This window comes from Equus asinus, chromosome 9 (assembly GCF_041296235.1).
Source record: "Equus asinus isolate D_3611 breed Donkey chromosome 9, EquAss-T2T_v2, whole genome shotgun sequence".
Lineage (NCBI taxonomy): Eukaryota > Metazoa > Chordata > Mammalia > Perissodactyla > Equidae > Equus > Equus asinus.
In genome coordinates this window covers 11,472,236-11,488,758 of record NC_091798.1, presented here as the reverse complement: position 1 = coordinate 11,488,758, position 16,523 = coordinate 11,472,236, and the positions used below count along the sequence as shown (strand labels likewise).

The following is a 16,523-nucleotide window of genomic DNA, read 5'->3' as shown; positions in this document are numbered from 1 at the left end:
CTGTTACTGGGGGCGTGTGTTGTGTGTATGTGTGATCTTTGCTTGAGCATTCCAACCTATATCCTAAAAGAAGACGTCGGGTTCCAGATTTTCATTTGCTTCTCTAGTATTAAGGGGAATCCTCCTGTGCTCTTGACCATGATAGATTAGAATCACAGGAACTAGGGCCTCGCCATGGCATGTCAGTGTTTGCTCAGAGCAGCCAAGCAGACAATTGACTCAGGAAGTTCCTTAACCATAAGGCCACTATAAGCGGCTGGAGAAGCCCAGCCGGGGGCAAATAACTTCATCCCTGTGGCTGGTGGGAAGCTCTTTCTCAACAGACAGATTCCCTCTGCCCTGCACGGCCAGGACAGGGTCACATGCTTGAGGCTGGAGTCCTGGGTATGCAGCAGATGACAATAAAGAACCCAACTCGCAGGTGTGCTGGGAACGTTACAAGATAAAATACAAATGGGCAGGCTTTGAAAAGCAGGATGTGTAAAGAACTGGTGTTGGAGGAAATCCAACACAGGGTCAACTTTTTCTTCCTCTGGCTCAGAAATGAGGCCATTTAGAGAGCACTGGCGCTGGAGCCAGAGGGCTGGGGTCAAGCCCCGGCCCCACTGTTTACAGGCTGGGGGTCTTAGACAAACCACCCCATCCGTGTTTCCTAATCTGTAAAACACAGCAGTAAGTCCCTCAGAGGCTGTCGTGAGGAGTCAGTGAGAAGAATCATAAGACCCCTGGCCCACAGCAGGAACTTGAGAGACAGCAGCTGTCGTGATCATCACGATATTGCGGAAAGAATGTGGTGTGGAGCAGGAAAGCAACGGTTCTCGACTCAGGTTCTGCAACTTGCCGGCTACACGATCTGGAACCAGTTCCCTGGGGTTTCTGAGCCTCTGTTTTCTTATCTACAGGATGGTGGGCAGCAGGGCTGCTGTGAGGATGAGGGACAGCATGTGAGGAGCTCGGGGCACAGAGGCTGGCACACAGTAGGCCCTCAGCTGCTGGGAGCTCGGGTGGGCATCACTCACGCTGCTTGCCGTCGCCCTCGGGTGCCGGGCGGCCTTCAAACCGGCCGTCCCTCTGGTTGTGGAGCGGCTCCCTCTCCCTGCCCGCCGCATTCTGCTGCCGGGAGACTCCGTCCAGGTCGAGGACGCCTGCGTGGGCGGGGGAGCCGGGGCCCAGCTTTGGAGGTAAGGGCTCCCCACTGCTCTTCTTTAGGTAGGAGGCTGGGGCCCAGCCCTCTTTGCCCTGGTACCTGGGAGGAGGAAGGATGCTGGTCAGGCTGCTCTGCCAGGCCCACAGGAGGAGGTGCATTCCTACTGTGAATCACACTTCGGGTCCCAGACAGCAGGGACGATGGGTGACAGCTGTCCAGGACCAGAGGCTGGCACACTGCTGGCTGCCTCTTGAGGAAGCCTAAGCCCTCAGCATGGCATTCAAGGCCTTCCCAACCTGGCCTCTCACTGCCTCTCCAGCCTCATCTCTCACAGCAACCCCCGTGTCCCACCCACCCCACGTGGCCTGCAGTCTCGCAAACGCACTGGCATCTCTCACCCCACCACCCCCCCCGCCGACTCTTGCTCTTGGAAGTCCCTTCCCATTCTCCTTCCTGCTCCTCCTTCCCAGCTCTGCCTAAGACCTCTGCCTCTCTCCAGCCCGTCCTGAGCCCCCCAGAGGACGCAGCCCTCCCTCCACGGTGCCCCCACTGTCTCCTGCACACGCTGCAATCCTGGTACCTATAACACACAACGACGCTTGGCTGGGGCGGTCCTGTCTCCCCAGTTAGAACGCAAACTCTGCGGGGACCGTGGTTCCTCCATCTCTGTGTGTCAGGGGCCTCGGTGTCAGTGAATTGAATGAAGAAATAAAAGGACAAGTGGACAAACTGCCAACAGGCCTGGCAAGGGTGAGCAGCCATAAAGCTATGGTCATTGCTGCGATGACAACAATAATTAATGACAATGATAAGTGGCACTCAGGGGCACCCACTCTGTGTCAGTCCTGTTCTACACACTTGACAGCGACTGATGGATTGCAGCCCCCGACGCCGGGAGGGGGCAGGAACGGATGCACACCCGGCAGCTGCACCAGTCTGTGCTCCTAAACCCCGTGCTCCGCTGCCTCTTGCCCGCAGCCCCAGCGCCTGGCACAAAGCCTGGCGTGGACAGGTGGGCTCCATCACACTGGTTAACATGTAGATTAAATGTGCGTTCAGATGGGAATGAAGCGGGTCGGGGGAAAGTTCCAGAGCCTGCCAACGGTCAGCTGGCTGTCACTGAACTGCAGAGTGACCGAGACCCTGACAGACCAGCTCAGTGATTCTAAAAGGAATTCAATGAGTGTAACTGTCACTGAATTCTCCACATGACAGAACTCAGTTACTAGCAGGACCAGAGGGGTCCACCTGGCCCACAGGTGTGCTGGAGCCGGCTCCCACCAGCTTCGGACAGCCGACTGTGCACACCTTTTCCGAACTCCACGTTTAGTGACATCACACTGGTGGCTTGAAATCGGCCACAGTGGGAGTATTTATATCAGGGAGCTTGGCAAACACCACAACTCCAGAGCATTTTTCCCTTGGAGAGCTGGTTGTTATGCATTTACCAGCACTCCTCTGGTCTGGCCCACAAAACAGGCGCCCGCCCCACTGGGGGAGTTGAATAGACATAATTGACTGGAGACGATACATGGCAGGACCAAATCTTTTGTCAAGAATCACTTTAACAACTAAATAGTGTTGTTTTTCAATGATCAAAAGGTCCTTTATAACTGGAAGCAAATTTATAAGGACATAGAAATCTGTAGTTTGGTGTCTGTCAACCTTACAACACCCTCTGAAGGGGAACAAGGCTTGTGCTAAGTGAAAAATGTCAGGCTACATACAACCCACGCCCTCGCCATGAGCCCGGTCATCGTGGAGGCGGCATGTACAGTGGTGAGTGGGCTTCAGGACGAGAAAGGCACGGGTTCAACCGCTGGCTCTGCCACTCGCTCGCTTCAGCCAAACCTTCTGATGGCTGCAGCCCTCGCTGACATCCAACCGCAACCTCAGGAGGGACCCGGGGCCCAGTTAAGCCACTCCCCATTCCGGAGCCACTAAGTTTTGGGATTTTCGTTATGGAACAAGACAACATACACACTCAATGTATGTTAAGTGCCACTGTCACTGCTCCTGCTTCAAACCTGGGTTCCGAAGCCCCCTCCCTCAGGAAGCCTTCCTGACCTGACCCCGGGCTGAGCCCCTCTTCTGTGCACCACAGGCGCCCAAGCACCCCTCCGTCACTCCCTGTACCTGTCGGAGTCAGTCTGCTGTGCCCGTTGCTGTGAACTGCTGTGTCTTTCTCACTGTTGACTCCCCAACACCCTGGACAGGGCTTGGCCCAGAGGACATTCTTGGTGTGAGTGTGTTGAATGAATGAATGACATGCCACATGCTCAGCCCCGTGGGAGTGGCCCTAACGGCCTGCCTCACCTCACGGTGTAGACACCGGGCTGCAGGATCTCACGCTTCCTCCTTGCCCCACTTTCCTGTGGTCACAGCCTGCTCATTAAGGTGACCAAGGAGGGCGTTCCCAGGACATCCATGACTAAACCTAGGAAAGTCCCAGGCAGAGCAGGACGAGCTAGCCACCCCACCTGAGGTTCTGATTCCATCCCATAGGGGAAAGAGCTGTGACAAGGTGTCTGAAATGCCAGCCTCCTGCTTTTACGATTGGACTCTGAGATCGGGACACATGATCAGCTCTAGGATGAGTTACAGTCCATGTGGTGTTATGCGCCGTTCTGATCTCAGAGCAGGGCTGGAGTGGCCACTCACTCACACAGGGCAGCTTCAGCCTCCAGTTACTCGTTAGGAGAAACATCTGGAGGTGGAGACCAGTCTTGCTCAACAGGGTTACTGCTATCTGTGGTCAGTGTGTTGAGAGAAGGTTTTGCTTATTATGGGTTTTTAGAGAGGGATATGGGTAGGGAGGGAAGCCAAATAGCACAGAGGAGAAGCATCCTTTTATGACTCACGCTGAAACCTCCCCCCATCTGCAATCGCTTACAGCCCTCTCTGCAGCTGGAGCCCACATGACCTGAATCCCACCCAGCTGTAGCGGGTACCTGATCTTCCACCAGCCTTCTAGGTTTTTCTGGATGACCTCCACCATGGCCCCTCTCTCCAGGTTCATTTCATCCTGGTCACGAGCTGTGTACGGGTAGATGACTGTGTACTTCTCCTCTGTGGGGACAAGGGAATACAGGGGTAAGTCAAGGTCACTGAGAGTCCCAGGATGCTGATGGCCAAGGCTGTGATCTGTGAGATGCCCTTGTCCATCGGAGGGAAGAATTTCCTCCAGAGATTTCTGTGTACCCCCAGGCCCTCACTTAGCCCTGGATGATCCTGTGCAAACAGTAACAGGACACAGGACAAAGGGCAGGTCCTGATCCCTCTGAAGTCCCTCAGCATCACACATTCATCCTCACCTTCCTCAAATCTGCGCTTCAAGGTCACCGGCCTTGACCTTGCCTTATGCAATATTCAGGTTTATGTTTTCCTCCAGATCAGGAATGACATTCTAGCACACCACAGAATTTACTCATTTCTTGTGCTTCGTGTCTGTTTCCTCTGCTGGATCACCAACACCATGGCGGCAGGGCCCTAGGTCTGTCTCGTTCATTCCTCTGTCTCCAGCACTGGGCTTCATACCAGGGAGACTTAGTAACTATTTAGTAAGTTACTCAATGTTTAGTAAATGAACAAGTCCCGAAGGCCTGGCGGGAGCCAAGGTGCTCATGCTGAAGGGGTTACACCCTCCTTGGCCCGCAGTTCTCGCTGGTTGGGGGCCCAGGGATGAGCTTGATTTGGCAGCACGTGGTTTCAGGCTGAAATCACCACCAAGGCGGAGACGGAGAGCACTTTTCATACCTAGGTGGTAACTGAGCTTTGTTTTTCATTTATTATTTTCAAGCTCCTGGATCCAACCAAGGCTGAAGCTTCAATTTTCACTAATGTGACTGGGGTACCTTCCATCTCACTCTCTGCTCCCCCCCTACCAAAGCCAAGAGACCATCTTTGCGACCCCATCCTCCTCCCAGAGAGCGGCCTCCAGCTGTGTCCCTCCCACAGCAGCCCCCTTGATGGCCCAGGCTTGCTGGGAGGGTTGCTCATTCTCACTCAGGCAGGGCCCTTCAGAGAGCAAGAGAACGGCTCCTATCCCTAACACCGTCTGCTCTGGCTGCTGAGACGGAGGAAAACAGAGACGTGTCCCAGGGGAGGCCAGTGAGAGAGGAGGGGGCTTTCCTGTGTTGCTCACATTCCAGCCCCCAGGGAGCCACCGAGCCAGCTGTGGGCTGGGGTGATGGCTGGTGTGTTGGGGTTGACGCTCTCTCTTTGGGAAAACACCACAGGCTGTCTGTGGCCTGCCTGGCTGGTGCAGAGGGAGGCGGAAAAACACACAGGGCGTGTATTTATTTATTGATCTAGCCTCCTGACCTGCTCGGTGGGGGCTGAGCTGACTCAAGTTGCGCATATCCTGTGCACTGTACCCTTCCCTCCCGGACGCTGCAGGTGGGGTGGGTGCTGGGAGGGGTGCAGGGTGTAATTCTATCCCCCGGACGCACAGAAGCTCGGTTTGGCCGGGTGGGAAGGGGCGCTGCCTGGGTCCTAGAGTAAGTGCAGTCAGTCCCGCAGGCCCTGGATGCCGGGGCCCACGCCCTTCGACTGAATTGCACAGGCGGAGTCTGGAACTCAGAAGCCCTGTGAGCTCTGTGGGACGCTCTGTGGTCCCCAACGAAGCTCCGGGTGGGAGATTGTGTACACTGCACGGCAGGGACCTGCTGATACTGCCTGCTTAGTTAGCATCCATGTGCCCCTTCTCTGGTGGCACTACCAGCCTCTGTCCACATGGTTTGGGTGAGGCTGACCTCACCACCTCCTGGAGGGAGGGGCAGGATGTGTGACCCTGGTCGGGCCAAAGTGCTACATCCCCCCCGGCCACCATGATTGGTTCAGGGATGGCTTATGATCCAACTTCGTCGGTCAGAACCAATCCCAGGACGTGTGTTGGAGAAGCAGCACTTTCTTTGGTGGACGTCCCTGAAGAGTGCCTGGAACTGCTGTCACCATGAAAGAACAGTGCCAGCAAGGTAGAAAACAGAGCAGAGAGGTGGGGAGAGCGAGTCCTAGGTCCTAATGTCATTTTCCAGCCCCTGGATCCAGCCATGCTTGAAGCCAACCCTACCATGCACCTTTCAGCAATATGAGCCAATACACTTCCCCTTTTGCTTAAGCTGGTTTGATGTGGGTTTCTTTCTCGTGCAACCTGCCTGATGAAAGGAACAGGTCATGGGCTCAGCATTACAGAGGCCCCGAGGACCATTTCTTTACTTGGGAAATTTTAGAGCTCCAGGCTGAGAAATACCCCAGGCTCCCTCCTCCCAGACCCGCATGCCAGCACACACGGTACAGACGAGGTCACTGCTTCTCACATGCAACAGGCACAGGCGGTCCCAGAGCTGGGGGCACATGCAGACGCAGGGACCCAGTTCCCAACACCGAATGGGGAGGAAACGCCGAGGCAGGCACCTTGACGCCAGCTGACGGCATACAAATCCCCCAGTGTCCGGCGGCGGCCCACGGGCCGGGGCAAAGACCAGTACCTCCAGGAGACTGGACAGGCGGCATGTGGAGGCGAAGGGCAGAGGGCAGAGGTGAGAGGAAAGCACTTCCAGCGGCTTGAGGCAAAGGGGGCCCCAAGTGCGTATTCCCATTTAGGAGCAATTATTTCTGAGTCTATGCCAAGCCCCAGGTGTCTTGGGAAAGCCAAGTTCCTGAGTATTAACCTTAAACTCAAGTGAAGAGACATTCAGTCGACACAATTCTATTCCTAGCGTATTTAGGGGCACTGAGAGAAGCCCTCATAGCAGAGGGAAGAAAAATGTACAAGCCCTCAGGAAAATGTGGTTCCTCTCCTACCTTCTAGCTGTGTAACCCTGGGCAAGTGTCTTCACCTTTCTGAACCTTGTTTCCTCATCTGTAACATGGGGATAATAATCGGTCCCCTAAAGAGGCATGCCTGTGGTGGTCATCATAACTGTCTCAGGGAGTTAGGGTTCCACACAGTACCCCACCACCCCTGACTCGAGTTGATTCTTGAAGTATCCCGTTTCAGCCCAGCCCCTCGTGCTGGTGGGCCCCACAAACAGAGCAAAGCAACAGATGATTCACTCTGAGGGGTGCTGGCCAAAACAAACTAAATACCAAACCACATACACATTTTTTGCTGACCTTTTGAGCACAGAAAGATCCCCCTTCTTCTCACCCTCTTTTCCGATAAACATATACTTAAAAGTGGCTTTGTTCTTTCTCAAAACATTTGACTAAAAGCCCCAAGTATTCAACCCCACGTAAGGCACAGCCAAATGACAGTAACTGCTCCTACTTATTTATTGTTTGGGGTCTTTGCCAAGTGCTCTGTATATGGGATCTCCTTAAAAAAAAACACAATCCCATGATGTAGAGATCAACGTCTCCATTATTAGAGGAAGCGGCTGAGGCACAGAGAGGTTAAGCTGCTGGCCCAAGATGACTCAGCCAGTAAGTGGTACAGCTGAGATGCAAATTCACATCTGTCTGGCTCTGAAACCCTTCTGTTTATTGGCTAACATGAACCCTTACTCTGGTTTTAGGAATGTTTCTGGGGGGAAAAGGGAGTCATTTGGGCCTTAGTATTTCTGGGACGGCAGGAATCCCCGCTTGGGGCCCATGGAGGGAAAGTTCTCCAGGACATGGAAGCGTGTGTGGGTGAAGGGTGGGGGTCAGCCCCAATCCTGACGCCCAGTCAGGCCACTCAACCAACAGAGAGAGCAGAGATCTTACAGATGGCTTCAGATGTCTTGAAAATGAGCCAGAAGCAGCCCCAGCATCTTGGCCATCAGAATAATTCAAGGGAGGAATAGTGGGGTCCCATGGAGGTGCCAGGGCCCCACCTCCAGCCAGGATTGCCTTGCGTGGCTCCCAAAGGCCCCTAAGAGAGGGCAGACTTGCCCTTAGCCCCACCCCACGGCCTGGCTTCGGGTCCATGGGCTCCAGAGCCTGAGCCAGCGAGCTACTGAGACCCGGAGGCAGAGGCTGAGGGGAGGGGCCGGGTGAGGAGGCCGCTCCGGGCGATGGCCGGCACAGGTCTCCCAGCACAGTGGAGGCTCGAGCTCCAGCCTACCTTCCTCAGGCTGCAGGGAAAACTCATCTTGCACACCGTCCTGCCCTTCGAGGCAGGTGGCGGGGACCCAGCCTTGCTCCTCAGCGGTGCTGACGAACCACCAACCTGGGAAAACGAGAGAGCAGACGGATGTCAGCCGGGCCAGGGTGAGGCCTGAGCGATATCTTCATGCGGCCACTACGCGAGTCAATGCTCAGGGCAGAGCTGAAAAGACACCATTCAGTTGGTGGAACACAGCCACCCACGTCAGCTGACTGCTAACGGGCAAAGGCAGGCTAATGAGAAACCCTCTCTGAGTCTGGACAGGGAGAGAAGGGCCGTCCAGAATGACGAGAGGACAGGACGTAGCTCCCTTCACCAAGGCGTGAGGCCCTCCTCACTTCACTCGCATTATCTCGTATGATCTTCACGTGTCATGCCCACCCCACGGATGAGGAAACTGAAGCTCCAAGAGGTGAGCAGACTGTTCAAGTTCTCACGGCTGTGGCCAAGCTGCGATGTGCACCCATGGCTGTCTGGCACTGAAGCCACTCCCCTAATAACTTACGGGGGACACTGATTTTGCATGTGTTCATGTCGAGGTAAGTCCGGCTGCAGATGCAACTGCTTGAGAGAACTCTCACCCAGACTCAGGCCCTTCCTCCTTAGAGAAACGGCTTGAAGGGGCCTGTAGCGGCAGTATAATGACCCCCAAAGACGTCCACGTCCTAATCTGGAACCCGTGAATGTGTTAAGTTATGTGGCAAAGAGGAATGAAGGCTGCAGACAGGATTAAGACTGCAAACCAGCTGAACTTCAAATAGGGGATTATCCCGGATTATCTGGGTGGGCCCAATGTAACCACAAGGCCCTGAGATGTGGAAAACAGAGGCAGAAGAAGAGTGGCGAGACGTGGTCCTGGAAGAAAGGCACAGTAAGGTGCTACACTGCAGGCCTTGAAGCCGGAGGAAGGGGCCACGAGCCAAGGGATGTGGGCAGCCTCGAGAAGCTGGAAAAGGCAAACAGATCCTTTCCAGAACCTGCAGGAGGGAACGCAGCCCTGCCAATGCCTGGATTTTAGCCCGTTGGGACCCATTTGGACTCTGACTGATAGAACTGTAAGCTAGTAAATCTGTGTTACTTTAAGCCACTAAATTTGAGGTAATTGATTACAGCAGCAAGAGGAAATTAACACAGAGCCCAATGGCTCTGTACAACATAGAGGAACAAACAGGATCTGCTCCCCAAAATCACACCTCCAAGCCCTGGAGACCCCAAAGGAGAGGAGAAGGAAGGGGCAGGCTCTCGAGCAAGCTTCCCGGTCCTACAGCAAGGGCTTCGCTTCTGACCTCCCTGAAACAGAAGCCACCTCTGCTTTACTTGACCAGATGCTCCTTGTCAAAGACACATTGTGGTGACCGGCAACTTGGGTGTGTGAGAATGAACGGGGTTGATAAATCCGTGGGAAATCAGGAATCAGAAAATATGTTGTATGCCTTCCTAAGGACTCGTATTTGCAGGTGTTTGTGTGGGGGAGAAGAAAATTGTCATGACAGCAATGACAGCAACGACATGCCAGACTGTCCCACTGCTTCATCCCCACTACTGACCGGATCCTCACAACAGCTTTCTGAGCTGCGTGCTATCACTGCCCCATTTTACAGACGAGGAGGCCGAGGCTCAGAGAGGGTGGCAACCTGCCCAAGGTGACGAAGAGAGAAAGTGGTGGAGCCAGGATCTGAACACAGGCTGGCGTCACAGCCTCAGCTCTTAGCCATGTGTACCACTGCCACGGGCATTGCCGGAGGGAGAGCCAAGCGGCATGGCCACAGTTTGGAAGCAGGTAATTTGGCAGTACCTTAACATTTAAAATAGGAGTATCTTATGGTCTAGTAGTTCCACTTCTTGGTATCTAATCTAAAGAAACGCTCACCAGTGTGCACACAGAGTAACTGTTCAAACTAGAGAAAAATATGGCTTATTCAGGTCAAACAGTATACAGATGTTAAAAGAATAAGAGCTAAATGTTGATTAAAACAAAAGCACGTTGCAGATCAAAATGTTTAGAATGATACCACCAGGATTAAAAACCCTACAAAATTATATATACACACATGAAATATGTGTGTGTGCATATCTACAGGTATGTATGTTTTTATATGTGTGTGTGTATATATGCATATGTATACGCACACACACACGGTGTGTGTATATAATTAACAAGAAGGATTCATATCAAACCGACAGAAGAGCTATCTGGGGTTTGGAAAGGAGGCTAGAGTTGAAGCTAGTAAAAGAAACAGATGCTAATTTTATCATTAGGTTTTAAGAAGAATGTATCCATGCATTACTTGGGTAAGTAAAATATAATTAAAAATAAATGTTGCCAGTTTGTTGGCCATTTGAACATTTGACCTTGTGACACTTTTTTTCGCTGCTGCCCTCTGGACATACCAGGCCTGTCCCCAGCAACCCATGCTGACTCCTCTTGGCAGGACATTCGTCCTGACTTCACTCAAGCAAGCGGCCCAGGGGAGTGGGCACTCCCTTCTTTAGTCCCCACGGTGCATCCTAGCCACCCCACATAATCTGCATGTACTCAATCCCAGGAATTAGGCAGTCACATGCCTTAGGGCCAGCTGGAATTGGTTTGGAATTCCACGTTGGCAACCTGTTGCAAGATCTTGAGTGAGCGATCAAGTCACTTAGAGTCCTGGTCTCTCCAGCTGAGAAGCAGGGTGAGAGTTCCTACATTGTGTAATTAAGGACTTTTGGTTGGCTAATACCGATCTCATGACTAATGGCAACATGATCCAAATGTTGCTGGAAACATAGTCTTTCTTCTATTTGTTGGACCTTAATTAGCCACTGGGGTATCACAGAGATTGGCCCGCTGATGATATTATTAGCCAATGTCACACGTGAGCCATAACAAAGCCAGTGGGTTTATACCACTTTTTCCTTTCCACTCATCCCCTGCTTCCTGCTCTTCGCCTTCAATGGTGCAACGGCTGCTTTGTGGCTAAGGGAGGCAAAAGGGAAAGAAACCCACATTTTTGAGCACCTACTGTGTGCCAAACACAGGTTTAGGTGCTGTCTACGTATTATCTCAATTAATCTTTGAAGCATCAACCTTGACGAAGCAACTTGGATGGCTGTGAAATGGGGAATTCAGATGGAAAGCTGGGCAAATTGTCCAGATCATACTGCATTCTGTGCTGGCCTGTGTACAGGACCAGTGGTCCCTGTGATGGCAGTTGGGCTGAGGCAGTGTGTCTGTCCTACCAGAACTCACAGCTGATGGAGCCTTCACCAAGATTCTCATGGTAGTCAAGGCAAATCAGCAGCCAATTTCCAGTGGAATGCTGGACTCCGTGTCTCCAAGTGCTTTGAAGGCAGAAGGAATGTTCATGAAATGTGAACCTCAGAATAGATCAGTAATACCTGACCCAACAGGATGCCAGCGAGTTGTGACCAAGTGGGATATTCGAGCACCGTGATCAAACTAGGGTAGCTTTCTAGAAGGTCATCAGCCAGATCTGTGGAAACTGGCCAGCCTGGACTGGCTATTGCAATTTCTGCATTTCCAAGTGTTTCCTGTCCCAGGGGCTTGGTGACAGTGGAGGGCAGGGAGGGAGTCGGTCTAGGTCCCCTACCTGACTCATTCTTCTCGATGATGTCCACCACCTGCCCCACGCTGAGGCTGATCTCCGAGCTCTCCTGCTTCTGGTAGTCTGCCACTACCACATACTGCTCCAGGACCATGGGGTCCACCGAGGTGAGGTCACCCCCTGTGGATACAAAACCCTATCAGATGTCACATCTGGCCACCACCTATGTGTGAAGGAGAGAAGCTGGGGGAGTAGGGTGGGTCAGGAGGACATTCCAAATAGAGAAAGATGTCGTCACAGGACTTGTCTCAGAGTCCCCCCATCCATCCATTCTTTCATTCATTTCCTCACTCAACCATCAACATTTACTAAGTTCCTGTTCTGTGCAGGTGTTGTGCTAGGCACTGGGGGTTAAGGGATGATTAAGATATGGGACCTGCCCTGCAGAAGCTGACAGCCTAGTGGGAGAGTTCATTAATTCACACTGATCCATCCATTCATTCATTCACCCATCATCCATCCAACCAAACATCCATCCATCCATCCATTCAAACATCTATCCATCCATCATCCATTCAACCAAACATCCATCTGTCATCCATCCATCCAACCAAACACCCATCTATCATCCATCCAACTAAATATCCATTCATCTAACCAAACATCCATCCATCATCTATCCATCCATCCATCCACCCAAAATCACCCATCTATTAATTCATGAAGTCAACAATGATGTTCCAGACACTCTATGAGGTGCTTGGGGTATTACAATGAATGAAACAGATATGATTCTCAGCCTCAAGTAACTTAATCTAGTTGGGGAGACAGACACATACACTAGTATATATCATCACTAAGTGTATACGGTAAGATAAGTATTAATTTTTAACAGATACATTATGGGAAACAACCAGGATGCCAGACAAAGAATAAACAAGAAAAAGTGCTGCTATGTTTAATGGGGTGGTCAGCAAGACCACCTAAGGAGATGACATAAACAGAGACCTGAGACACAAGGAGTCATGAGGAGAATGGGAAAAGAACAGTGCTGGCAGATGCTGAGATGAGAAAGGGCTTGGAGTCTTCCAGGAACTGGAAGGAGGCCAGGGTGGCTGAAGCCCAGTGACTGAGGACAGAGTGGTCCTGCGTGAGGTCACACAGGGGGCATGGGCCAGAGCAGGCAGGGCCTGCTGGGCAAGGCAAGAAGTTTGGATTTTTTTTTTAACCTGAAGTAGAAAGCCACTAAAGGGCTCTAAGAAGGGAAAGGCAAGTGAAGATTTACATCTTTAAAAAAATAATCCTGGCTGCCACAAGGAGAATGGATTAGAGACTGGCAAGAAAGCAAGCAGGAGATGAGATGGAGGCCACAGAGTTGTCAGGCAAGAGAGGACGGCAGCTCTGGACCAGGGCATGGGCAGCAGGGACAGGCACTCCAGGAGAGGCCGCGTCCACAGGACGCAGTGTGGATGGCGCTCCCTGGAGTTGTGAGGTCCTGGTTTGGCACCAGGACATAGCTGATACATAAATGAAAGATAGTGCAGAATCCGGGTAATGTAGAGGGGCCACCTGAGTTCAGCACTCAAAGAGCAGGGGACAGCACTTTGAGAGCAGCAGGCTGGAAGCGGTGGAAGGGCAGCCTGACATTTGTGGCCACAAGGGCCTGGTTTTCTGAAAGTCCTGATTCAAAATATTCCCTCCTATTATTTCCACAAACAACTGTAAGATCCAGGAAACCCCACATTTCTGCGTCCGGATACGCCCAGCAGTGGAGTGGTATGCACGAGTCGCTCACGCTGAGCCGATTCTGTGCATCTCTTCCCAACTCTGTTGGGTGGCGTCTTACTGGTAGCTTGAAACTGGCCACTGTGGGAGCATTTATACCACGGAAATGGGCAAATGCTACAAAGCAGGGCTTTCCATCAGAGAGCTGGGTGGGAAGCAGTTATACCAGCACACCACTGCACCCCAGCCTCTGGCATTCAGAAGCAGCACAAATGCCCTTTGTCAGAACCAGGAGCTCTCAGTGTGTGACGTGGAGAACCAGACAGGGCATTGTAGCTGGGTGGGGGGGGGGGGGTCACCACTTCTCGGCTCTGTGACCATGTTCTGGCCCTTCACCCTTCCCGGCTGAGGGTAACGGAGGGAAATGGGAGGGCGCCTGAGCTGGGGAGGGCCCCTGGACAACCCTGCACCCTGCATGGGTGGGGAAAGCACGAGCAGAACAGAGAAGGAGAAGGGAGGAAAGAGACAGAAGATGTCGGACGAGGTTCGGAAGGCGGGCAGGGAAGCAGCCCCACGTGAAAGCCTGCGACAGGCTGCACGACACACAGACCACCTCAACACAGTGCCCTGGAAGGTGGTACTGCCACCCTCACTTTATAGACAACAACAGAGGCGCAGAGATATCAAGTGACTTGTCCTGGATCCCACAGCTGGTTGGTGACAAAGCCAGACTTGAATCAGGTCCACCTGGCTCAAAGACTCCTGTGCAGTGGCGCGTGGCAGCGGGTGTGAAAGGAAAGAAGAGATGACGGAGAAGGTGGTCTGAGGCCAGTGTGCTTCCCTTCCCCATGGGTCCCCATGACTACGCCCCCCTCCCCCGGTGGGATGGGATTGGCGCTCTTATAAGGAGAGACCCCAGAGAGCCTGTTCTCGCTGTCTCTCCGCCATGGGAGCGCACAGCGAGAAGCCGGCTTCTGCACGCCAGGAAGAGGGTTCTCGCCAGAGCCCGACCGTGCTGGCGCCCTGACCTTGGACGGCCAGCCTCCAAACTGGGAGAAAATCACTTCTGCTGTTTAAGCCACCCAGTCTATACTATTTTGCCACGGCACCCCGAGCTGAATAATACAAGGAATAATGGTAAAGTAGGATTTTCTTTCTAGCAATTCACCAGACGGCCAGTTTTGCTGAAAGAGTCCGTAAATGAGAGAATACTTCAGTAAGCATAGAAAAGTCAGGAAGAAAGATGCTCCTTAAATAATCTCATGACCTGTTAAATTTTGGTGGGAGGATTTCTTTCCTGCAGGATGAGCAGAATTTGAGACCACATTAGCCAAAGTCTGCAGGAGCCAGCCAGCCAGCCAGTCAGCCAGCCAGCCAGCCAGCCACGACTGGGAAATTCTGCAGACAGATAAGCCCTCTCCAACTCAGAGTTCTGGCACAGAATTCCAGGGCTCGGGCTGTCAACCTTAATCCCCTTTAAATTCAATCAAGAAGCCTGGTTCTAACATAAAGGAAGTGTTCAAAGGTCAGATTAAAAATAAGGCTAACCCCAGCATGGGCTCTTAGTCTGAATGAAGAGAGATGCTATTTTCCGAGCAGCAGAACTATAAATGAATCCGTCTCGCTCACTGCAGGTGAATGAGGTAACAGTGGTCACCACAAATTAGAGCTTCTGCTCTCCTTTCCACACCAGTCCCCTCATCAAGCCCAAGGGCCGCTCCTCTCCTCTCTGCTCTTTTCTAAGAAACATGTCATTACCCCCAGGGCTCAAGGACTATTTGCAGCTTTAGCAGGATGCCATGGCTCCGGCCAGCACCTATCAAAACAGCAGGTGGAGCTGTAAATAGCCCGGTTGGGAAAGGCCGGAACTCGTTTCAGATGCCACGCCTTGAGGCAGAGACCCAGTTTCTCTCCACTCTTCCTTGCAAGACCGGCCCTTGGGCCCGTAAAGCTGACCACAGGCCTCGTACCCAGTGGTCAGCAAAGGGACCAGAGCTGCTGAATTTGGAATTGCTACTGACGCTGGTCAGGGACACCTATGTCCTTTGAATTAACAGTAGTCTAAAAACTGCAGCAAACATATCTCCCTCACGACATTCGGGGCCCTGTTTTAAGGGCTTTATACATATTATTATTACAAATCCTATAATAATCCTACAGGGTGGATTACTGTTGTTATTCCCATTTTACAGATGAGGGAACTGAGGCCCATGAAAAGAGGCCCTTTTTCACTTCTGGAATCTCTGCTCGGCTACCCTCTCCCCACATTCTCATCAACCCCCTCAAACTTCCTGGAGACCCAGATAAATAAAAGAACTTAGAATTCCGGAAGCTCTGAAGACCACGCTGGCTCCAGGTGTGGTAGGGCTAGGCAGGCTGCAGATGTGGGGACAACCTTGGGTCTCGGGAAGAAAAAGTCAGGTGGTTGTGAATCTCCATGTATCGACCGCAGGCCTGTGAGAAGGCAATCGTCCCTCTGTGCACACCCAGTTCCCACCTTCTCTTTTTCCATAACGGCTCTTGATGAAGGGTTGTGATGTCCCGGAAATGGGAAGAGTGTCAGGAAGGAAGAGAGCTGACTTCGGGGAGAGTGGAAGTGAGTATGGGAGGTGCCCGAAACAGCAGTTGTCACTGCCCAGAACCGTGGCCGATTGAAGGCAGTGTGGAGGTGGGCCTGGCGCTGAGGACGGCCAATTGGTCGGCGTGACTTACTGTGTATTCACACCTCCCAGCCTGCGTGCTGCGCCCTCAGCCCTGAATGCTCCTCCCTGTCTATGAGGCTCCTGCGCGCACTTCAAGACCCAGGGTCCCTGCTTTGTGACCCCTTCTCGCCACCTGAGAAGAATGCTGTTAGCTCTGAGCTCCCACATTCCTTTGTCTAAAGCAGAACAAAGCCATTTAACACCCTACAGCATGGTTAGGAAGATGTCTGTCCCCCTATACCACTGGGGCATTCTCAGGGATGGACACCAGCTCTCACGCACTGGGTAATATTTAGGTACAAGATGAAACA

The 16,523-nt window shown here is 52.5% G+C and overlaps 1 protein-coding gene across 2 annotated transcripts in view; it reads right to left on the bottom strand.

The window, feature by feature from the left end:
• The window catches only part of SH3PXD2B (SH3 and PX domains 2B), a 95,186-nt gene that overhangs the window by 12,987 nt on the left and 65,676 nt on the right, over nucleotides 1-16,523 (bottom strand). For both annotated transcript variants that reach the window (XM_044777669.2, XM_070517087.1), the window contains exons 7-10: nucleotides 11,831-11,965; nucleotides 8,196-8,300; nucleotides 4,099-4,216; nucleotides 1,020-1,246 (exon numbers count right to left, since the gene is read on the bottom strand). In XM_044777669.2, the coding sequence (XP_044633604.2) occupies nucleotides 1,020-1,246; nucleotides 4,099-4,216; nucleotides 8,196-8,300; nucleotides 11,831-11,965 (585 nt within the window). The remainder of the gene's footprint in view (nucleotides 1-1,019; nucleotides 1,247-4,098; nucleotides 4,217-8,195; nucleotides 8,301-11,830; nucleotides 11,966-16,523) is intronic.